The sequence below is a fragment of the Stenella coeruleoalba genome (assembly GCF_951394435.1).
Source record: "Stenella coeruleoalba genome assembly, chromosome: 11".
NCBI lineage: Eukaryota > Metazoa > Chordata > Mammalia > Artiodactyla > Delphinidae > Stenella > Stenella coeruleoalba.
This window is the reverse complement of record NC_137157.1, coordinates 37436091-37462225: the sequence shown is the minus strand read 5'-3', so window position 1 is coordinate 37462225 and position 26135 is coordinate 37436091. Positions and strand designations below refer to the sequence as shown.

The window sequence follows — 26135 nt, the reverse complement described above, 5'->3', positions numbered from 1 at the left end:
TATACATCACTTCAAAATCTGAGTAGAAAGTATAGCAGTTTAAAAAATAAAGAAAAGGTCTTATTTCTACAGTAAGTAAAGGATTTCAACCATCCTATAATGGTCGAAGGACACATGGGTGAAAGAGAAGGAAGATTAAATTAAAAGGATGAGAAAAAAATTATTACTTGATATGAGTTAAAATTATTAGCTCGATATTGGTACAATAATTTATGCATCTGATAATTTTCTCAGATTGGCATTAACAGTTTCAGTCTGCAAATTTATGAAGATGAGGGTGATCTTATAGCCCTTAATTAAATATTCATGTAAGGACTTAATTTTGTTTTTGTAATTATAAATTTTATAACATTATAAATGTGTCCTTCCAGATTTTCTATTGCTGTTATTTTTCCCCCTTCATGTGGCCAATGCTGGACATTTTACTGGACTCATACTTCTTTTCTCACCACAATTTTTTGTCAATGTGGCCTTTGCAATGTTTCTCTTATCTGCTTTTTAAAATTCTTTCTACCACCATTACACACGTTTTTACCTTTTTCCTGAATTATTTTACCAGTTTCCACGATGTATTGCTACCTTCAATCTCTTTCCCACACATTCCTCTGCTAGATGTATCATTTTATTTTATTTTATTTATTTATTTATTTTTTGCAGTACGCGGGCCTCTCACTGTTGTGGCCTCTCCCGTTGCGGAGCACAGGCTCCGGATGCGCAGGCTCAGCGGCCATGGCTCACGGGCCCAGCCGCTCCGCGGCATGTGGGATCTTCCTGGACCGGGGCACGAACCCGCGTCCCCTGCATCGGCAGGCGGACTCCCAACCACTGTGCCACCAGGGAAGCCCTACAAATTACTTTTAAAGCGTTTGACTTTTACTCTGAGTGAGATAGGAAATGATTGGAGGATTTCTGAGCAGAGAAGTGACCTGATCATTCTGATGGCTGTGAAATGGACTGATGAATGGGATTAGGAAGTAGAGAAGATAAAAAATTATTATGTTCTTCCAAAAACAGGCAAGAGAATTATGGCTTGGACAACAATAGTGTTAGAAAGAGAATGGCAAGGATATTGGTTATATTTTGAAGATAGAATTAAGAGAATTTGCTCTTGGACTGGCTACGGGGTGTGTGATAAAGAAAGAGGCCAAGAACAGCTCCAAAGTTTTTAGCCTGCATAGTTAAGAAAAAGAAGTTGTGATTTACTGACAAGACTGCTGCTGGTGGTGATTAGGTTAGGTGGTGGTGGTGTTTGGGGGGTTGGGGGATTACTTGTTAAGACTGAGATGACCATGTGTCCAAATAGAGATACTGAGTTGACTCTTGAATGTATGTACTCCCTCAGGGAAGAGGAAGTATAGTAGGTGATCTAAATTTGCAAATTCTTAATTTACAGATGGTATTTAAATCCATGAACTCACCAGGGACCGAACATAGAGAAGAAATCCAAGGACAGTCCTAGGAACTTCAAATTTTAGAGATCAAAATAATGAAGAGAAACATGAAAAGAAGAGGTTGAGTATATGAAGGATATTTACTAATAATGGACTGTGAGTTAAATATAATCGAGTGAAAATTTGAGGAGTTATAGGAGATGTGGTTAGATGAGGAAATGTGCTCAGCTGTATGGAATGATATTCAGAAATGAGGTATGACCTGGGATTTGCTGCCTCTAATGATTGACATGAACAGGAATGCAAAGCATGGAATGATTAGTACTGCGGGTTGCCTGGGCAGACTTTTGGAGCTACAGGCTTGGGTAGGAGGTTGGGGAGTGGGTTCTGGGGATCTTGCCAGAAGCACACAGAGCTTTGGATAACATAACATTCCATAACAGGATTAAGTCCCGAATTCACAATCTGTTTACACCCTAGTTCTTTAAACACAACCAGTCACAGCAAACTTCTGGTGATTCAGCAAATCAACCATCTTTGTTTTCTCTGTGCTATTGCATAGTTATCATCTTCTTCCCTACCATTCTTTATTTGTTAAGATCAAATGTGCCTTCAAGAGCCTGATGAAATGTTATCTTCTTCACTGTAGACTTTCTGAACTACTTTAGAAAGAATTAGATGCTATCTTCTAGGCACCATATTGTATTGCTCTAATACACCTATATTTTCTGGGTTTAAGGGTGTGTACATTCTGACCGTGGGACTAAATAGTTATTTTTTAAATTAACATCATAATATGTAGTATTCAATTCAGTTAAATGTACAATTGTTCTTTCTTATCTTTATTCTCTCATCTTTTCCAATACCTTCCAAATGACATACCGTTGCCAGATCTCCTTCCCTTCCCTCCTTCCTTCCCTCCCTTCCTTCCTTCCTTCTATTACTCCCTCTCTCCTTCCTTTCTCTGTTTCCATTCCTTCCATCTTTTGTTTAATATACATCTATAAGTCACTTCTTAAGTTAGTGATTTTATATTATTTCATTTACTAATACTGAACAAAATGAAATAAGACAAAATTGCTAACAAGAATTTTACATGTTAAGGAAGGAGGAAAACACATTAGCAATTACAGCTTTTAACATTTTATAATCTGGTCCTTATCTGCCTAGTCTGTCACATATCCTACAATAAGAATAACTGATTCCAGCCAAACTGTTATGTCCATTATTATTTAAGATATCAAAGTCACTACTCACCTCCTCCCCACTCTAAGTACTTGCAATCATGGCACAGGCACTGTATTTGAAAGCCTTGCAAAACAGTCCTATCTTAAAGCATTCTGAAGCCTTCTTTATAGCAGCGATGTATATTGATCTATCCTACCTGTAGTTCTTACTATCTTTCATTCATTTGACACTTGGCATCTGTGACTCTACAACTCATTGTTTTGTGTTTTCTCTCCTCAATTAGACTTTTCAATTTTCAATTTTCTCTCCTCAATTAGACTTTTAGAACTAAGTTCATGTTTGCAAATATAACAGCACAATTTTATGCACAGTAGGTATTTAATACATTTCTGTTAAAATAATATCTCAAACTAGACACAAATCAGTGCATACATTTTTATCCCATTTATATAAAGCATGAAAAAAGTCAAAACCATTTTTTTTCTGTTAGAAGTTAAGCTAGTGATTATCCTTTAGGATAAGAGTAGTGATTATATGCTAAGTGGGGCTTCCAGGATGTTGATTTTCAGTGTGTTTGGTTTGTAAAAATTCATCAAGCTCTCCCTATATATGTACACTTTTCTGTATGTATAATATAAAAGTTAAAATATTTTTAAAAGATAACATCCTAAAATTATTTATTATCAAATTTATTTTATAACAAAATATTCACCAATGTGAAATAGAAAACTGGGCAAAATGTAAGCTTCCATAATACCTTGTCATGTAAAGATTCTTCCAGATTCTTTCTGAAAGTTTCTGATTCTTGAATTAAGACATTCTACAGAAAAGAAAAAAAAAAACAGATAAATAATAAATAAAACAGAAAATAATTAAATGTGTAGATTAATTTTTTATCACTCAAGAATCTTCTTTGATTCCTTCCTTGGTACATCTATTTTTTTGTTTCCATGGAAACCAAGTTTCAATGGAATCTTTAAACAAGACACCTTAACATTTTTAGAAATACATAATTTAAATAGGAAATGTCATTTTGTAACACTTGGATTGACAAATAAGATAAATATTAACTTTTAAGCTATTTCTGACTGCCTCTTCCCAGTCTTTTTAGAATTTGAAATAATTAGGTTACTTTTCAAATGAGAAAAAGTGAATAAAAAGTAAAATATTAGCCAAAGCTATCATAGAGAAGAATTCAGATAAACTCATTTTTACTACCCGAAGAAAGAAGAAATTGTAAGATCAGATTTTTTTAAAAGTTCAATTTCTGGATCTTTATTTCAAATACATAATTAACAATTTCTAATAATGTTTAAATTATTAGATAAATAAAAACAAAATATTAGCTTTTTAAAAAACTAATGTTACATATCATGATGTGGAAATAACTTGCATCACAGATTTGAAAAAAATCCTTGCCATAAAAGTATTACTGTTGTAAAAGCTTTATGCTTTTCTTATAGTATTACAAAGCATGATTTAAAATAATGTATTCTTTTCACATTTATAGAGTTAAATTAAAACACGAGTGTGGTTATTCGCATGCATTTGGTGCTGAATGGGAAGAAGGCATGCCTTATGACTTCTTAATGGGTAAATTAATCAAACTACTTTAACATTTCATTGAAACATTTTTCCTATTTTGGTTTATTGTATGGAGCAGGGGAAAATGTCTAGCTTAGGTAGCGATTGGCATTCCATCTAAATTTCCAAAATGATTTCTCCACCTAGGTTTTAGTCCCTACCTTTTTTTATACTCTGGAATTGGCAACCAGCTCACTAGCTCTTGCTGGTCAGGTAGTCACCAACTATTAATCGGACATATTAACTGTGAATGAAGTTGTAGATTGTACAGAAACACTTTTTTGGAAACAATGGAGCTGAAAGTTTTGCATTTCTAAACTCTGTGGTGGGACTGACACTAGTGCTATTGGTGATATAAACTCACTCACATTTTGGCTTTTAGACTAGCAGTAGATTCAGTTACTTGAAACATTTGTATGGTTCAAAGCAAGCCTCCCCACACACTCCAAAATACTAATTTTTGTCTTACTCTTCGTTTTTGCATACCACATGAAAGACAAATGAAATATTTTCCTCACAAAAGTGCAACATGTTTTAATACCTTTGTCTTATATGATCATGCTAATATGTAAGATTTATATACCATGTAACATTTTTTATTCATTTAAAAATTGATCTTACATATTTTTACAGAAACTATTTGTTCACTTTTAAGAATATATCAGGCTTTTTTTAAATTAAGGAAAGTAAATGGATCATCTGAACAATGCAATGATTGTAGCAGAGTGTAAAACAAACATGATCGTAAGAACATAGCTGATAACCATGTGATTCTACTGGTCCTTTTACCTTCTCTTCTAGAGCAGCCATTCGTTCCTTTAAGTGTAGCTGTAAGCGTTCATTGGATTCAGTCAGAAGTCTATCCACAGTATCGGATAATCTTTTGTTGTGCTCCTCATTCATTTTCTCTCTTTGCCTAGCCTTACATTCAAAAAATAAATAAATAAATTTAACATAAAAATCACTTAAAATATTTGGGTTTGTTTTTTCTACTTTTAAAACTGGATTTAATTTTATGTCTGTTTTGATTAAATTGGCAGAAACTTTTTTTAATGCACAGGGCATATCCATATCATTTTAAATATAACCTATAATCAAGAAAGACATTCAGTTCTTATATGTAGAATATAAATCCATAAACTGATGCTTGAGAGGGATGGTCTTAAAATACATACTCTTTGAAGTTCTTGATTTTTCTCTTCAAGTTGACCTTCTAGATGCCTCATACGTTCTTCAATGTTTCCATGTCTTTCTTCAGCCTGTTAAGAAATATGAAGAATGCACCTGACATGTAAGATATGGTTAACACTTTTCCTCTAAATAAACTGAAATAAAATGTAAAGCAAGCTACTACCAACCGCAAATGTAGTTTTCAAAAAATAAACTTTTTTTAAACAGGCAGCTGAACAGCATTGCTTGAAATGTGTCAGCTACAAAGGCCTGTTACATCCAAGCATCAGCAAAACATCGGAGTTATTTATGAGCAATGAAATCAGCCAAATGTAACATGCAGACTGTGCATGGTTTGAACACAAACCTGCCATTGTCCAATCTTAAGCTCCTGAAGCACTGAACTGCACAGATGGTCGATTATCAATAAATAAAAGTAACATAATTTTTACAAATGAAAAGAAAAACTTAGATGAATTCTATTTAGCAATAGAAAGTAAAGTCCAGTAGGACTACCTTCCTACGTATGGAGATCATTTCTTGTAGTTTAGCTTCCATAACATATTGATAATCATCAGATGAGGTAGAAGAGGTTGGATCAGACTAACGAGTCAAGGAAAAGGAGAGGGACAAAATTGAAAAATCAGAACTAAAGGCACTGACACTGAACAGAACATAGCACAGAATGCTTAAAAGAAAAACGTGACAGCAAATTTAATACTTTAATAGAATTTTATGTGGAAAGAACTACACTGATATCTGGTGAATATGATGAAATTGATGGTTATAAGTGAAAAATAATGATATGCTCAAATAAAAAGCTACCAACCTAAGGTATGGAAGGTTAGTGATGGCTGGCAATGAAAGACCACTACAGAATGAATTAAAGCAACTCTGAAAGAGTCATGTAATAATTGGAATTATGGGAAACCAAACACTAGAATATGTCTCTGATAGATTGTTAAAAGTTTTATATTTTGGGTTGTTTGCTTGTTTATCATATTACTTAAAAATAATGGAAACAAAGTACCTCAATATTGAGGAGTAGGCCAAGCCAATGACTCAGGTGAAATAAATTTGGAACAAAATTTATTATAAACCCAGCTCTGTAGAAATTAGAGAAAAAGCTAAGCCACGGGGTTAATTATTATGAGTGTTCTCCAATTCAAGCAGGATTGTTTCCTCAGCAGCACTGGCAAACTTACAAAATGACTTCTGGTCTCTGAATACAAACTATGGCTGTAGGTGTAGAACCTCAGCGCCTATTCTTAGACATAGCCTTAATTCGACATTTTAAATGAAAATGATTAGAAGTCCTCAAATAAAATGAAAATAATGCTGTGAGGACAAGAAAACTTATTGTGAATTCTCCTGAATGATACTAGGGACCACTCTAAAACTGATTCTGCATTGATTTGTTGCTATGGAAACAAAATAGTGCCCTAAAGTGAATAGGCAGCACAGTGCCTTTTGTGAGCTAATGTTTGTCCAGTGCCAAGGTTAGTTACATGTCTTGGAGGTGAATGTCAGGTTACCACAGATGCAGAGTGTTCAACACATGTGACATTGCTGATAGCTGAATTGTATTAGTATGTTATGCACAGATTACATGTAAAGTTACATCAACATTTTAATCATAATTACAAGGTAAATAATCACAACAGCCAAAGTACCCTATGTCAGGATAACAAAATTTAACTCCAGAGCATATTCTATTACATTTTATAAGTTTATTCTAAAACAGTGAAATGTACTTTATGCAAATATAGGACTATATATAAATATATCATGCAGTACCTGAAAAGAAATAGTAACCTATTCATGTATTGGTTCATATGCATATGTACTATTTTATGCAAGAAATTCCAACTTAATCTATAAAATAAACATTTAACGGCTGTGCTTATGCAAATAACTAAACGTTTACATTTTGAAAGATTTTCCTTCTGATATTCTTATTTCATAAATCAGGAAAATAATGAAGAAATAACAAATAACCAATTTCTCTCCTCAACCAGAAGCAACACAGAATGCTACCATAGTCTTCAAATGCCACAAAATGATTTTATAATATTTTTTAAAATTTATAATTCAATTAAGAATATAGTAAATGGTTCAAAATGTTGCTGAAATTATGTATTTTAAATTCTTAAACATATCTGTAATCTCTCAAAAGTACATTTTAACAAGCAGTTAATGTTATGACAATTAATCTGGTGACTGACTCAAGGTAGTCAAGGCATGAACATTTCAATTTCCAAAACTGTTTATTCAATATACAAGTAAGTCAGTAGGTCCTTAAAACTTCTAGCTGTTTCCATCTTAACTACTGAAAACACACGAAACATTGTGAAAATTCACTTCAGAGATTAAACGAGAATTCTGTCATGTTTAAATCACTGTTATTGTTGATACTTTTTATTGGTACTAAAAATGAATGAAATACCTTATGGAATTCAAGATGAATTATGTCCTTGCTGAGGAATATGCATTTTAATTAAAGAAGTAAACATCATAAATAATAAGACTGGGATCCCAAAATGTTATTATTTAATTGTATATACACTCACCAAAGCCAAATTTTAAATTTTATCCCTAGCCATTATTCAATACTTCTTACTTTCTAAAAGCCTTTTTAAATGAGCTTTAGCTACCTATTTTTACACACACACCCCCCCACACTGGCAAAAAAAAAGATATTCTTATCAACCAAAGAATAAATTCAGACATCATCTCTAAACAAACACTGGATCAATTTGCAACCACTATTGATTTATGTTCACCTTAACCTTATGAAGACTGCAATTTAAGCAACTGGTGTAAATACTATAGTCACATAAGAACAATCTTCTATATTTTGACTCCTTGATGGGATATAGGGCTTATTTTGGTTTCACTCTTTAATGTGACAAGGCAATTTTCAAACGAGCTAAAGTTTTAGAAGAAAACTTTACAGTTTTCTTTTATAGGCAGAAATAGTTTTGAGAAGAATGTGAATACATCTGGAAATGGAGAAGCAATCAAATTTAAAGAGAGGAGGGCCAAAGAGAAGAAAACAATAGTGGCAGATAATAAAAGCAGAAAAAATACTTATAGGCCAATTAAAATATATGAAGGATTGTTAACAATATCATTCAAAATATAGGAGAGGGAGCCTAAACTAAGCATAAATCATAAATTAGTGAGAAGTCAAAAACATTATGATGTAGAAAAGACTATGGAGATCAATAATAAGACATTGAAAACAAATTGGAATTGAAGTAATGAATAACTAAAACCGGTTTTAGAGACAGTCCCTAAAGGTCTTGAGAACAGAGATAAGAAAATGGTCAAAAATCTTTTTAGCCATAAAGCTTGGGAGAGCAAATGAAAGACTGATCTTCAAATGTTATAAAAGGGTTACAAGCAGAGGGAGTACACTGAAAATAAAATCTCAGCACCAGAGGCGTGTGAATAATGAATTAAATATGGCGATAATCTACAAACTGTATATCTGAAATAATGTTGATACAGAGCCAGTCAGGAGAGAAAGCAGTAAAAAGGACAAGCAGAGTGAATTCTAACATTTTCATACTTTTTAAGAGAGGTAAAACTCCTGAAAAGTGAGGAAATCAAAGGGGTCTATTCCCTTTTAATTCCCTTTCTATTCTCTTTTAATTCCAGATGAAGTGGAATTTTAGCAATATATTATCAGGTAGGAGTGAACTGAGGAAGTTACTTTGGGTGCATAAGTGAATATATGTATCAAATATGACCTCAGTAAAATAAAATAGAGGGAAAAACAGATGAGACACCTATTTTAAGTTGTTTTGTTTTACATTCTAAATTAAGGATTCTTAGGAATTTTTAAAGCCTCATATGTCAAGTATTGTATTTTAAATTATGCTTTATTCTCAATCCATCAGAGGTTAATTTGGGGCAATTTTTTGCTGAATTTTAAATTATGTTTTTGGGGGAGAGATTCCAGACTTTCTTATAGTTTACTTATGACACTACTGATTATTTTACACTAAAATATTACAAAAGTTACTTTTATTATTTAGCCACTTGCCTAACTCCCCCTAAAATAGTTCAGCTCAATAAGATAACTCTTTATAAAATTTCTTTATATTCCTCAAATGAAAAGCCTAAGTATACATATCTTAATCCATATTATAGTAATTTTAAATGTGTTTGCAAGAAAAAATAGCATACTACTACTACTATGTTTGCACTTTTTATATAATTTCAATAATATTTCTAAAATTAAATAAGTTTATATTTATTTTAGAAATCACACATCTCTGAAATTTCCAGAGTGGTTTATGGCATGGTCTGTGACTGTGGAAGGATCCAGATTGTATCACCCTAATCAGACTAAAGTTTCATTCAGCTAGTTAGTCCAATACTCTACAACAAACTATACCAATACTTTCTGCTTTGTCAACTGTTTGTCTTTTCACTACCTGTTTAACTACCCTATTTTAACTAATAGGCAACAGTTTACTGTTCCTCTTTAATTATTTACTTTTCCAAAAGTAACTATATGTGGCTACTTTTATTTTGTTGCATCAGTTGTTTTGGATAATCCCTAATGCCAGAATTTATAACTTGCAGTTCATGTATCTATCTGACCCGTTTACTGCAGTGGTGTGGAAAACAGCACATGGTAATGACTATGTGAACATCTAAAATGTGTGTAAATTTTTGAATTGATATTAAAAGTCAAACATGCTTTTAGTGACAAAATCTGTACTTTTATTCTAGTGACATGTGACTTTCAAGCAATGCCATTCCATTTGACTGTGAAAGGTAAGAATAGTCGTTTTAGCATTATAATGGTTGCTAAATTCTAAAATATGCATATAATTGCAGAATCTAATGTCCATAACATAGCAGTTAATTTTGAACATTCTTCAGAATATTATTGATTTTAATTGGTTCAGAAGAAATTACAACTATTAAAATCACTTTCTGACTATTTAATGGCTTTAGACTTCTACAAATCTAATGTCTAACTTCTAACAAAATTTTTTCATACCATAGTCAGAAAGGAATCAACTGCTTATGATATCTCCTACATTTCTAATACTGTACAATTTATGTTGAGCTTACTAAATTATTATGTCTCATGTATATCCATATGTGCAAATATAACCATGGAAAATTAACTCTAAGGATGTGATATTTTGTTTGTTTTTGTTAATGTTTAAATAGGCAAAGGAATCATCATATCATATATATCAGTCATTCATTTCAACATAAATATGTGTAACATAAAAATTCATCTAAATAACAGACCAATAGAGTAAAGATTAAATAAACTTAATCTTCATAAAGCCTAAAGAAAATCTTCATATATTCCATTTTGATTACTAGTCATTTCTATAAGTATATCTAAGTTGACCAACTGTTTTATTGCAGTACCTTTGTCAGGGCTGCAATTCTCTGAGCCAGTTCAGCCTCTACTTCAGGTAAGGTCTCAGCTTTTCTCATAGTTTGCTGCAACTTTTGCTCAGCTAGCTCAAGACGCTCTTGTAACTGTCTATTCTTCTCTTCCATCTGAAATAGGGACGAAAAAAGAGACACTTAAATTGTCACAGTTAGGATAGCAAACACCAGTCACCAGGGGCTGTGGGCTTCAAGCCACTCTTCTAGAGTTAAAATAAGCTACTACTACCATACCTACTGTGCAAAGAGATTATTGTTCTCATGTTTTCATATATTACTTATCCATAATCCTTAATAAATTCAGCACATGAAAAAAAGAAAACCTTTTACTGACGGCAGCAAAAAGAAAAGGAGTTAATAGTGAGTATTAACCTGGACAAATGGAATACAACTTAGTACTAAGACTTCAGATACACCATAATAGCAACATACTGAAAATCGTAACATTAGCTGGAGTAGGAGAGGGAATGTAGCATAATGATTGAGAGTCCAGGCTCTAGAGATGAAGTTGGAAGACTTTTCCTGTGAAGGCCAGATGGTAATTATTTTAGGCTTTGTGTATCATAAAGTCTCTGTTCCAACTATTCAATTTTACTGTTGTAGCACAAAAGCAGTCATAGACAATGATTAAATGAATGGGTATGTCTATGTTTCAATAAACCTTAATTTATAAAACAGAGCCATAGTTTTGGCACATGGGCCATAGTTTGCCCACTCCTTCTCTAGAGCCGAATAGACCTAGGTTTCCATTATTGACTCTGCAATTACCATATGTGTGACCTTAGGAGAGGATTCATGTCTCTGAACCTTAGTTTCCTCAGTATAATAATTGTACTTACTTTACTCCTCAGTATAATAATTATATAATAATTATTATACTTTACAGTATAATAATTGTACTTACAGGTGGTGGTTGGATTTAAGTGAGGTAATACATGTAAACTGTTTAGCACAGTTTCTGGTTCATGTCTAGATCCAAAGTAAATATTAGTCATTATTTTTATTATTATTAAGATAGATTTCTAGATTACATACTGAAAATCACATCTGTTTAGTTAGCTTTGTTATAAATTTTAGAGAATGATTGATTACCAAAGAATACCATATTTTATTTACTCCATGTTTTGTGAGAATGGTGAGAACACACAGACCAGAACAAAACCAAGATAGAGATACTGAACCTGCCGTAGGATGGCCTCTTTATTTGCTAACTCATTTTCTAGTTTGTCATTCATGTCATGTATGGAGGTAGATTCTCTCTGAGCACTGAGGTAACGCTTCTCAAGGGTCGTGATTCTTTCTTCCATATCTTCCTTCTGTGCCATGGCCTACAATTAAAATAATTTAAAAAATCAGATTCTTAGTTTATATATTGTCTTATTATTTAAATTAAATAGTGAGCTATAAAAGAAACTATTGCTTTCTTGAGGTAAATATTCATTCCTTTCTTTTCATTAAGGGGATGCAAGATTTCATGTGAGTTTTCTCAACTTATTTGTCAGAATTCTTCTTCCATCTTGGGTTAGCAAAAAGCTTTCTCTATCTGAGAATGCAATGGAGCACATTTTAAAACTCCTTACTGTAGACTTGGTATTCTTAGAAAAGAAGTGGCAGAAAAATTAGTTCATTACACAGTAGAAATAAGTATAATTATGGGTAGAGTTGCAAACCATAAAATTGGTAAAATGGTGGCTATAGTTCAAAATTGCAAAGGGTTTTTCAAAGAAGGATAATAAATATCATCAGTATCCTTATTGTCATGTATAAGTAAGAATAGCTCAGTGGTTAAAAGAGAAGGCAAAAATGAAAAAAAAAAGTAAATTTGAATCACACTCACAAATGAATTGACGAATTTACTTTGGAACTTAACCATTTCCCTTGTTTAATTGGAATATGATATATTCCAATGAAAAAGAATTTATAGAACTCAACGAACACAAATCTCTAGGGGAAAATCAGTTATTGGTGCAAATGAAGTGATGATTTTAAATACTATATTATTAATATAATATTAACTACATTAAGCAATAATTTTAAACCATATAATTCATAGATAACATGGAAATGATTTTATCTTCCTAATAGCTTACATGGGAATTTATTAGTAGGTAGATAACCTACTTTTTTGAGATATTGGGAAAAATCAGCTGCAGAAGTGAGCATCTTGGGCCTGGTGTGGTTTTCTGATAATTTGGGAAGCTCCTTTGCATAAGGAGCCTGACATTGAGGAGATGGTGGTGTTTTCCATTTATTACCATCCAGGTTTCTTTGACCACTTGTTCCTATGCAGTCTCTTTGTTACTCTCCTACAAGATCCAGAGTCAATCCTGCCACATGCACAGAACAGATAAATTCCATTCTAATTTTCCAACAGAAATAGGAGCCCTTAAATGGACAGTCCTTCAGCTTCCTGATCTTCCCTAACCACCATCTGGAAATTTAACTACATCCACATAAATCCTTAACCTCTATCTTTTAGTTTAGAACAGGTGTCCCACCTTCCCTCAAAGTTCAGTCATTATCTGTATTCTGGGTTTTATGCCTTTTCTTTTCTTTTCTTTTCTTTTTTTTTTTTTTTTTGCGGTACACGGGCCTCTCACTGCTGTGGCCTCTCCCGTTGAGGAGCACAGGCTCCAGACGCGCAGGCTCAGCGGCCAAGGCTCACGTGCCCAGCCACTCCGCGGCATGTGGGATCTTCCCGGACAGGGACACGAACCCGTGTCCCCGGCATTGGCAGGCAGACTCTCAACCACTGCGCCACCAGGGAAACCCTATGCCTTTTCTAATTAAGGGATTTGGTCACTTTTTCTCCTGAATTTTCAAGGTGCTAGTAGAGGTAAATCCCATAACAATAGCAAGAAGAATGAAACAGGCTTATAAAAAATTTGGTACAGATCAGAGGTGGAGAGCAGAGGAAACAGAGATGATTCAAAGAAAATAAGAATGAGAATTCTTATTCTCATTCTTAAAAATAAGAATGATAAATTATCCGATAAATTATGGACCATTGTCCATAATCTGAATTGAAATTATGAAACCAAACTGTTGGAGTGGGTGGAAAGACTTACCATAGCTTTAAAAATAAGTAAGCAAATTTACTTACCAGGTAATTAATAAAATCCTAGAAAAATAGAAAGCCATACAAAAGGAAATATTACCATTGAAAATGACTACTTGGATCATTTGTGGAATTATTTACATAGTCATAATAATGGTAACACTGAATGTGATTTTGAGATGATTATAGTGGAAGGATGGGTGTTAAGAGAAAGGAAGGGAAAGAAGAGAGTTAAAATCCTCATATAATATAACAGCAAGACATAGGATAAGTTTAAATAAGAGAAAATACCAGAAGTAATGGCTAAAAGGGTTGAAATTAAGAATTTCAGGGACTCTCCACACCTCCCCTTCTGGGAGCCTGTGCAGCCCGCCACTGCCAGGGTCCCAGGATCCAGGGACAACTTCCCCGGGAGAACGCACGGCACGCATTAGGCTGGTGCAACGTCACGCTGGCCTCTGCCGCCGCAGGCTCGCCCCGCATACCCTCCCTCCCCCCCCGGCCTGAGTGAGCCAGAGCCCCCGAAGCAGCTGCTCCTTTAACCCCGTCCTGTCTGAGCGAAGACCAGACCCCTCAGGAGACCTACACGCAGAGGCGGGGCCAAATCCAAACCTGAACCCCGGGAGCTGTGCTAACAAAGAAGAGAAAGGGAAATTTCTCCCAGCAGCCTCAGGAGCAGCGGATTAAACTTCCACAATCAACTTGATGTACCCTGCATCTGTGGAACACCTGAATAGACAACAAATAATCCCAAATTGAGGAGGTGGACTTTGGGAGCAACTATATATATATATATATATATATATTTTCTTCCCTTTTTCTCTTTTTGTGAGTGTGTATTTGTATGCTTCTGTGTGAGATTTTGTCTGTATAGCTTTGCTTTCACTATTTGTCCTGGGATTCTGTCTGTCTGTTCTTTTTTTTTTTTTTTTTACTTTTTAAATTTTTTTCATAATAGTTATTTTTTATTTTAATGACTTTATTTTATCCTACTTTATTTTATTTTATCCCCTTTCATCCTTCCTTCCTCCCTCCCTCCCTACCTCCCTCTCTCTATCTCTCTCTCTCTTTCTTTCTTTCTTTCTTTTTTTCTTTCTATTTTTTTTCTCCCTTTTAGTCTGAGCCATGTGGATGAAAGGCTCTTGGTGCTCCAGCCAGGAGTCAGTGCTGTGCCTCTGAGGTGGGAGAGCCAACTTCAGCACACTGGTCCACAAGAGACCTCCCAGCTCCACGTAATATCAAATGGCGAAAGTCTCCCAGAGATCTCCATCTCAAAACCAAGACCCAGCTTCACTCAACGACCAGCAAGCTACAGTGCTGGACACCCTATGCCAAACAACTAGCAAGACAGGAACACAGCCCCATCCATTAGCAGAGAGGCTGCCTAAAATCATAATAAGGCCACAGACACCCCCAAACACACCACCAGACATGGACCTGCCCACCAGAAAGACAAGATCCAGCCTCATCCACCAGAACACACGCACTAGTCCCCTCCACCAGGAAGCCTACACAAGCCACTGAACCAACTTTAGCCACTGGGGACAGACACCAAAAGCAACGGGAACTATGAACCTGCAGCCTGCGAAAAGGAGACCCCAAACACAGTAAGATAGGCAAAATGAGAAGACCGAGAAACACACAGCAGATGAAGGAGCAAGGTAAACATCCACCAGACCTAACAAATGAAGAGGAAATAGGCAGTCTACCTGAAAAAGAATTCAGAATAATGATAGTAAAGATGATCCAAAATCTTGGAAATAGAAGAGAGAAAATGCAAGAAACATTTAACAAGGACCTAGAAGAACTAAAGAGGAAACAAGCAATGATGAACAACACAATAAATGAAATTAAAAATTCTCTAGAAGGGATGAATAGCAGAATAACTGAGGCAGAAGAACGGATAAGTGACCTGGAAGATAAAATAGTGGAAATAACTACTGCAGAGCAGAATAAAGAAATAGAATGAAAAGAACTGAGGACAGTCTCAGAGACCTCTGGGACAAATTAAACGCACCAACATTCAAATTATAGGGGTCCCAGAAGAAGAAGAGAAAAAGAAAGGGACTGAGAAAATATTTGAAGAGATTATAGTTGAAAACTTCCCTAATATGGGAAAGGAAATAGTTAATCAACTCCAGGAAGCAGAGAGAGTCCCATACAGGATAAATCCAAGGAGAATCACGCCAAGACACATATTAATCAAACTATCAAAAATTAAATGCAAAGAAAACATATTAAATCAGCAAGGGAAAAACAACAAATAACACACAAGGGAATCCCCATAAGGTTAACAGCTGATCTTTCAGCAGAAACTCTGCAAGCCAGAAGGGAGTGGCAGGACATATTTAAAGTGATGAAGGAGAAGAACCTACAACAAAGATTACTCTACCCAGAAAGGATCTCATTCAGATTTGATGGAGAAATTAAAACCTTTACAGACAAGCAAAAGCTGAGAGAGTTCAGCATCAACAAACCAGCTTTACAACAAATGTTAAAGGAACTTCTCTATGCAAGAAACACAAGAGAAGGAAAAGACCTACAATAACAAACCCAAAACAATTAAGAAAATGAGAATAGGAATTTACATACTGATAATTACCTTAAATACAAATGGATTAAATGCTCCCACCAAAAGACACAGACTGGCTGAATGGATACAAAAACAAGACCCGTATGTATGCTGTCTACAAGAGACCCACTTCAGACCTAGGAACACATACAGACTGAAAGTGAGGGGATGGAGAAAGATATTCCATGCAAATGGCAATCAAAAGAAAGCTGGAGTAGCAATTCTCATATCAGACAAAATAGACTTTAAAATAGAGACTATTACAAGAGACAAAGAAGGATACTACATAATGATCAAGGGATTGATCCAAGAAGATATAACAATTGTAAATATTTATGCACCCAACATAGGAGCACCTCATTACATAAGGCAAATACTAACAGCCATAAAAGGGAAAATGGACAGTAACACAATCATAGTAGGGGACTTTAACACCCCACTTTCACCAATGGACAGATCATCCAAAATGAAAATAAATAAGGAAACACAAGCTTTAAATGATACATTAAACAAGATGGACTTAATTGATATTTATAGGACATTCCATCCAAAATCAAGAGAATACACATTTTTCTCAAGTGCTCATGGAACATTATCCAGGATAGATAATATCTTGGGTCACAAATCAAGCCTTGGTAAATTTAAGAAAATTGAAATCGTATCAAGTATCTTTTCTGACCACAACGCTGTGAGACTAGATATCAATTACAGGAAAAGATCTGTAAAAAATACAAACACATGGAGGTGAAACAATACACTATTTAATAAGCAAGAGATCACTGAAGACATCAAAGAGGAAATCAAAAAATTCCTAGAAACAAAAGACAATGAAAACACGATGACCCAAAACCTATGGGATGCAGCAAAAGCAGTTCTAAGAGGGAATTTTACAGCAATACAATCCTACCTTAAGAAACAGGAAACATCTCAAATAAACAACCAAACCATGCACCTAAAGCAATTAGAGAAAGAAGAACAAAAAACCACCAAAGTTAGCAGAAGGAAAGAAATCATAAATATCAGATCAGAAATAAATGAAAAAGAAATTAAGGAAACAATAGCAAAGATCAGTAAAACTAAAAGCTGGTTCTTTGAGAAGATAAACAAAATGGACAAACCATTAGCCAGACTCATCAAGAAAAAAAGGGAGAAGACTCAAATCAATAGAATTAGGGGCTTCCCTGGTGGCGCAGTGGTTGAGAGTCCATCTGCCGATGCAGGGGACACAGGTTCGTGCCCCAGTCCGGGAAGATCCCACATGCTGCGGAGCGGCTGGGTGTGTGCGCCATGGCTGCTGAGCCTGCATGTACGGAGCCTGTGCTCCACAATGGGAGAGGCCACAACAGTGAGAGAAGTGAGAGGCCCGCGTACCGCAAAAAAAAAAAAAAAAAAAAATCAATAGAATTAAAAATGAAAAAGCAGAAGTAACAACTGACACTGCAGAAATACAAAGGATCATGAGAGATTACTACAAGCAACTCTATGCCAATAAAATGGACAACCTGGAAGAAATGGACAAATTCTCAGAAATGCACAACCTGCTGAGACTAAACAAAGAAGAAACAGAAAATATGAACAGACCCATCACAAGCACTGAAATTGAAACTGTGATTAAAAATCTTCCAACAAACAAAAGCCCAGGACCAGTTGGCTTCACAGGCGAATTCTATCAAACGTGTAGAGAAGAGCTAACACCTATCCTTCTCAAACTCTTCCAAAATATAGCAGAGAGAGGAACACTCCCAAACTCATTCTATGAGGCCACAATCACCCTGATATCAAAACCAGACAAAGATGTCACAAAGAAAGAAAACTGCAGGCCAATATCACTGATGAATATAGATGCAAAAATCCTCAACAAAATACTAGCAAACAGAATCCAACAGCACATTAAAAGGATCATACAACATGATCAAGTGGGTTTTTTTCCAGGAATGCAAGGATTCTTCATTATACGCAAATTAATCAACGTGATTCACCATATTAACCAATTGAAGGAGAAAAACCATATGATCATCTCAATCGATGCAGAGAAAGCTTTTGACTAAATTCAACACCCATTTATGATAAAAAAAACCTGCAGAAAGTAGGCATAGAGGGAACTTTCCTCAACATAATAAAGGCCATATATGACAAACCCACAGCCAACATTGTCCTCAATGGTGAAAAACTGAAACCATTTCCACTAAGATCAGGAACAAGCCAAGGTTGCCCACTCTCACCACTCTTATTCAACATAGTTTTGGAAGTTTTAGCCACAGCAATCAGAGAAGAAAAAGAAATAAAAGGAATGCAAATCGGAAAAGAAGAGCTAAAGCTGTCACTGTTTGCAGATGACATGATACTATACATAAAGAATTCTAAAGACGCTACCAGAAAACTGCTAGAGCTAATCAATGAATTTGGTCAAGTAGCAGGATAGAAAATTAATGCACAGAAATCTCTGGCATTCCTATATACTAATGATGAAAAATCTGAAAGTGAAATTAAGAAAACACTCCCATTTACCATTGCAACAAAAAGAATAAAATATCTAGGAATTACCCTACCTAAGGAGACAAAAGACCTGTATGCAGAAAATTATAAGATACTGATGAAAAAAATTAAAGATGATACAAATAGATGGAGAGATATACCATGTTCTTGGATTGGAAAAATGAACATTGTGAAAATGAATCTACTACCCAAAGCAATCTACAGATTCAATGCAATCCCTATCAAACTACCAGTGGCATTTTTCACAGAACTAGAACAAAAATTTTTGCAATTTGTATGGAAACACAAAAGACGCCGAATAGCCAAAGCAATATTGAGAATGAAAAATGGAGCTGGAGGAATCAGGCTCCCTGACTTCAGACTATACTACAAAGCTTCAGTAATCAAGACAGTATGATACTGGCACAAAAACAGAAATATAGATCAACGGAACAGGATAGAAAGCCCAGAGATAAACCCACGCACAAATGGTCACCTTATTTTTGATAAAGGAGGCAAGAATATACAGTGGAGAAAAGACAGCCTCTTCAGTAAGTGGTGTTGGGAAAACTGGACAGGTACATGTAAAAGTATGAAATTAGAACACTCCTTAACACCATACACAAAAATAAACTCAAAATGGATTAAAGACCTAAATGTAAGGCCAGAAACTATCAAACTCTTAGAGGAAAACATAGGCAGAACACTCTATGACATAAATCACAGCAAGATCCTTTTTGACCCACCTCCTAGAGAAATGGAAATAGACACAAAAATAAACAAATGGGACCTAAGAAACTTAAAAGCTTTTGCACAGCAAAGGAGACCATAAACAAGACCAAAAGACATCCCTCAGAATGGGAGAAAATATTTGCAAATGAAGCAACTGACAAAGGATTACTCTCTGATATTTACAAGTAGCTCATGTAGCTCAATAACAAAAAAACAAACAACCCAATCCAAAAATGGGCAGAAGACCTAAATAGACATTTCTCCAAAGAAGATATACAGATTGCCAACAAACACATGAAAGAATGCTCAACATCATTAATCATTAGCGAAATGCAAATCAAAACTACAATGAGATATCATCTCACACCAGTCAGAATGGCCATCATCAAAAAATCTAGAAACAATAAATGCTGGAGAGGGTGTGGAGAAAAGGGAACACTCTTGCACTGCTGGTGAGAATGTAAATTGATACAGCCACTATGGAGAACAGTATGGAGGTTCCTTAAAAAACTAAAAATAGAATTACCATACGACCCAGCAATCCCACCACTGGGCATATACCCTGAGAAAACCATAATTCAAAAAGAGTCATGTACCAAAATGTTCACTGCAACTCTATTTACAATAGCCAGGACATGGAAGCAACCTATGTGTCCATTAGCAGATGAATGGATAAAGAAGATGTGGCACATATATACAATGGAATATTACTCAGCCATAAATAGAAACGAAATTGAGTTATTTGTAGTGAGGTGGTTGGACCTAGAGCCTGTCACACAGAGTGAAGTAAGTCAGAAAGAGAAAAACAAATACCGTATGCTAACACATATATATGGAATCTAAGAAAAAAAAAAAAAAGGTCATGAAGAATCTAGGGGTAAGACAGGAATAAAGGCACAGACCTACTAGGGAATGGACTTGAGGATATGGGGAGGGGGAATGGTAAGCTGTGACAAAGCGAGAGAGTGGCATGGACATATATACACTACCAAACATAAAATAGATAGCTAGTGGGAAGCAGCCTCATAGCACAGGGAGATCAGCTCGGTGCTTTGTGACCGCCTGGAGGGGTGGGATAGGGAGGATGGGAGGGAGGGAGGGAGACGCAAGAGGGAAGATATATGGGAACATATGTATACGTATAACTGATTCACTTTGTTATAAAGCAGAAACTAACACACCATTGTAAAGCAATTATACTCCAATAAAGATGTTAAAAAAAAAAAAGAAATTTGGACACAGTGGGGGGGAAAAAAAGAATTTCAGGGAAGTGAGATGGGAGGTAAGTGGTGGCTTTTTCTATATGTATGTGTTTTGTGCACATGTGTGTTTAGATTTGTACTCTCTTGATAGTATTTGACTTTGAAAATTATGTGTATATAAAAAAATTAAAATTAATTAAAAAGTCATATTCTATAAAGAAACTCATCATGTTGTCCTTAGTCTCCCTGCCTCCCCCTACCTAGTATTACTTGACTAGGGAATGACACCGTGCTGCACAGAAATTTAGGATCATCCTTGAAAACTCCTCTACCCTAACTCCCACTTAATAGCCTAATCTGTCATCTTGCCATTAGTCTTTTTTCCTGCTTACTTATTCCCAACCTGCTGACCAACTTGCTTCTTGACAATACCTTTGTATGTTCCCCTCCATCTTCAATGTGAAATCTGAGCTACAAAGCCTTGCAAACACATAGCTTAATTTCCTGACACTTTCTTTATGTACAATATCTCTATGTACTGAGAGGAATAGTGAAAAATTCATGTTCACTTAGGACTTGGGAACGTGATATCCTTTGTAAATAAGGTTTTATAGATGTAATCAAGTTAAGATGAGATCATACAGGATAGGGTGGGCCTTAAATCCAGTGACTGGTGTTCTTATAGGGAAAGGAAGATTTGGGGACGAAGATATACAGAGAAAAGTGCAATGTGAAAAAGGAGACAGAGATTGTCTTTATACTGCCACCAGCCAAGAACACCAAGGATTGCTAGCAACCACCAGAAGCTAGAGGACGCAAGGAAGAATACTTCACCAGAGTCTTCAGAGGGAATACTGTATGGCTCTGTTGATACCTTGATTTTGGACTTATAGTCTACAGAACTATGAGAGAATAAATTACTGTTGTTTTAAGCCATCCGTTTTATTGTAATTTGTTATGGCAGCCCTAGGAAACTAACACACTGTGCAACATTTCTATCTGGAATGAGATTTTGTTGCCTTTTTGACTACCTTAGTCTTGCTGAACTTCAAGACCAAACTAAAGACTACTTGGTTAATTATGTTAATATTAATGTTCAAATGTATGCAAAAATTAATCCATCAATTTGGCAAAAATTATCCAAACTAATTTTTTTCAACATTATATATGCATTCCTAGATTTTAGTCATCCAAACAAAAGCTACTATTTAAAAAGCTTTTGCTTAAGATTTTGACTTTTTCTGTTGCCTGTATTTTTTAGTCCAATGAGGGTAGTTTTCAATCTTAGACTATTCCTTCAAAGTGCTGCTTACAATGATTAATTCTGTATTGTTAATTTCATTTTCACACAGAACTCTAGGAATGTTATGTCAATTTTGTAGCCCAAGAAAAAATTCTAAATTTAGCCTACATATATAAACATCTTACAAAATTATAATAGCCATAAATTCAGTTAAAGGCATACACGTGTTTCTTTAGAACATGAGCACGAAGTAGTACATACTTGCTTTAAATTCTAGTTTTTGATACTTATTAACCCTGTTATGGGTAAACACTGCTTAGCTTTTCTAAACTTCATGTGCTTTCTTTTTTCTTATATATATTTTTTTCGGTTTTTGGTTGGGATGTTAATACATGACATTGTTGTGATATATTTTAAGTGCTTTGCATGATGTCTTATGTACAATATACACTCAGAAAATTCTAGTTTTATTATTATTCTTTTTTATTACCATGTACAATACACACTAAATAAATAATAGCTTTTTATTATTATTTATGTATTATCTTTTTCTTACTATTATGCCTATAATTAGCTGATCTGACAATGGCGTATATTACATATAGGAGTCATTGGATGTGACTTTGGTATTTCATTTTTAATTCAGTGATTCATATGGGAGATTCAATTTATAACTGCAGGCTGTGTTGCCAAGAATAAATTTTGAATTTACATGTTGGAGAAGTATCTTTTCGCTGTGTGTTACTTGGAAATTTTAAAAAAGAAAGCTTTTTCTAGTTCCTGAAAACTGCTGCCTAAAAAAAGTTGAAAAACTGTATAAAGGATTAATTTTCTCTTAACTTGAAGTTTATGTTAAAACTGGATTTTATTATATCAAATAAATATAATTCTATAGTAACTTAGAGCTAGTAAAGTGAAAAATATAACTCCATGTTTCAGATAACAGAAAAGACAAAATTGATATGTATTCACTCATATAATCACATAGTGAACATTCAAAGAGCTCTTAATAAGAAGTTGGAGTGATAAGCTGTATTCACAAAACAAAATATAACTGAAATACTTCACAGAAAATTCTAACTCTTTGAATATCAATATATTTAATGAGATATTAGTATCCAAATACCCAATTAGTAGCCTTCTTGATTAGAGTGGAACAAATATCGTATATTAACGCATATATGTGGAATCTAGAAAAATGTTACAGATGAACCTATTTGCAGGGCAGGAATAGAGATGCAGACGTGGAGAACAGACGTGTGGACATGGGGCAGGGGGAAAGGGGGGTCGGATGAATTGGGAGATTGGGATTGATATATATACCCTACCATGTGTAAAACAGACAGCTGGTGGGAACCTGCCATATAGCACAGGGAGCTCAGCTCAGTGCCCTGTGGTTACCTAGAGGGATGGGATGGGGGGGAGGTCCAAGAGGGAGAGGAATATATGTATACATATAGCTGATTCACTTCGTTGTACAGCAGAAACTAACACACCATTGTAAAGCAACTATACCCCAATTAAAAAAAAAAAAAAAAAGAGTGGAGAGGTAAACTAAGCCTCCATATGAGACTGACTATATTCTGTAGTCTGGGTACTGTGCCAAGCTTTAACCCTTACTCCAAGAAGTGACAGTCAATTTAAGGAGCGCTTAAGACAAAACTTCAAACAAAAGTAAACTTTGTAAATATACAAGACATTAAACAGATGTAATCATCACCCTGGCTTAAAAAGAAAAAAAAGAAAAGTAAACTTTGAATAGATTTATTTCTTGACAAAGAATAATTGCAAAAATATATTCTAAAACCATGAATGAAATATATTTACACAATTTGTTTCAGATATATTAGACTATGCACATGCACAGCAAAATGCATTTCAGTTTTTAATTATGTGGTCAGTTTTTTCCTATTCTCTATTCTTTTTCCTAATTAATTCAACAAATAGTTATTGCTTATATCATATATAAATCATACTGGGTTAGCAGTGCTATAGGGGTAGCAAGGAGAATCACCTTGTTTGTCTTTTCTACTTAAAATCATGCAATCTAGTAGACTTTGTTGTGACCACAGCTCAAGAATACATAAAAGCGAAGTATGGAGTTTTCAGTGTTATGTGATACCTTTTTAAAGTATGTGATTTTCACATTTTCTTGCTTATTGAAAAGATCAAAAGATTGATTATTTAGGAAGCAGTTATAGTGCAGCTGCATTTTCTATGATAGTTGCTATCACTGAGTAAATGATTGCATCTTGTTGATTTTGGAAGCTGCTCATAGTGGAAGAAGCACAGATTTTGAAGCTGGGGTAGTCCTCTATTCTTCCTGGTGCTGGGGGGTGGGGAAGGTAGTGTGTTGGGGAGAATAGTGGTTAGGCCTTGGACAAGTTACTTTACATCACCTGAGAAAAATGGCACAATTACAAGTACCTTCCCTAAAGGACAGAAGGAATTAAAGAAATTAAATATAAACCAGGCTCCCACGGCTTGCATCCTGAATCTTATGGGAAATATTTTATTTGGTCTTCACAGTGTGCTTAATACACACACACACACACACACACACACACACACACACACACACACACACACACACACACGTGATGCACCTAGAAAGGCAGACTGAGTATAGGCTCCTTGTTCAGGTCTCATTAACCCTATCACTTCCTACTGTTACACCTGGCACTTCACACATTTATATTGTTTACCTGGCTTTGAAGACATTTGTGTTTGCAAGCCCCCTCAAAGGTGAGTGATGAGAAATACTCCTTTCTTGTGAAACTCTTCTAAGATATAACTACCCAGAACTCATAGAGCTGATCGCACATGCTGTGGAGCAACTAAGCTCGTACGCCACAACTACTGAGCCTGTGCTCTAAAGCCCACGAGCCACAACTACTGAGGCTTGCATGCCACAACTACTGAAGCCCGCGTGCCTAGAGCCTGTGCTCCACAATGAGAGAAGCCACCGTTATGAGAAGCCCACGCACCACAACGAAGAGTAGCCCCTGCTCACCGCAACTAGAGAAAGCCTGCACACAGCAATAAAGACCCAACACAGCCAAAAATAAAAACAAATAAATAAATAAATTGAAAAAAACAAAGAATTCCTGGTGAAAGCAGAACACCTTACCTATGAGAAGGTATTCCTAATTATGAAAAAAAATTTGGCATCAGATAGATGATTGACATTTTAAATCTGACTTAGTTTTTTGTCACCTACATCCAAAGACTATTAGAATCAAAGGGTTATTTTTACTTAGGTCATAAGAAAGGGAGAGCTGGAGATACTGGGCTCTATCTGCAAATGACACTGGATTAAACAAGCATTAATAGAATAGGTGAGTGTTAAGTGAAAGAAAAACAGCTAAAAACAGCTAAACAGAATGAAGAAATAGGAAATGAGCAAAAGCTCAAGAAATGGCCCTGGTGGTTTACTAGTCAAAAATCTTAGTGTTCCTTAACAGTAATATAGAAGAGGGGTTAAACTGCATGTACTTTATAAATTCTCTGAGTTTGGGTTGTGGGAGGAGTGAAGATGAGAGATGCATTCCCGAACTGTTAACTCATAAAAAGGTGTATCATTATCTGTGCGGTGACAGAACCACTTCATGGATTATCTTACTCTGAGATAGTAGGCATTGTTTGGGGACATAGTCTGATTTCATCCATGCCTTTTGATGTTTACACCTAACACCCATAAATATCCATCCTTTCAACAAGAGCTTTTGAGTGCCTAGTATATACTCAGTAGTTGTGTATGTGATTAAAATAGAGCAATGAACAAAACTAGACAAAACAAAAAAACCCAGCTCTTATGAATCTTTATATACAGTGGAGAGGAAAGCATATGACAAACAAGTAAATCAGCAAAGTACATACTGTGTCAGATGGCAGTAATTCTGTGAGATTTTTAAAAAATGAAAGAAGAAGGAGAGTGTATATGTGTAAATACCACGGTTAGGGAACACTTCACTAAGACATTTGAGTAAAAGGCAGAAGGAAAAGAAAATGCAACAGAATAGATCTGGCTTGCTTAAGAGGCCACAGTAACTGAACTGAGTGGATTAAAGTGAAAGAGTAGTAGGTGAGT

General features: G+C 35.1%; 1 protein-coding gene across 1 annotated transcript in view; it reads right to left on the bottom strand.

The window, feature by feature from the left end:
- The window catches only part of PPFIA2 (PTPRF interacting protein alpha 2), a 474947-nt gene that overhangs the window by 94802 nt on the left and 354010 nt on the right, over positions 1-26135 (bottom strand). The window contains exons 9-13 of the mRNA XM_079936903.1: positions 11945-12091; positions 10740-10874; positions 5339-5422; positions 4953-5084; positions 3337-3399 (exon numbers count right to left, since the gene is read on the bottom strand). Of these exons, the coding sequence (XP_079793029.1) occupies positions 3337-3399; positions 4953-5084; positions 5339-5422; positions 10740-10874; positions 11945-12091 (561 nt within the window). The remainder of the gene's footprint in view (positions 1-3336; positions 3400-4952; positions 5085-5338; positions 5423-10739; positions 10875-11944; positions 12092-26135) is intronic.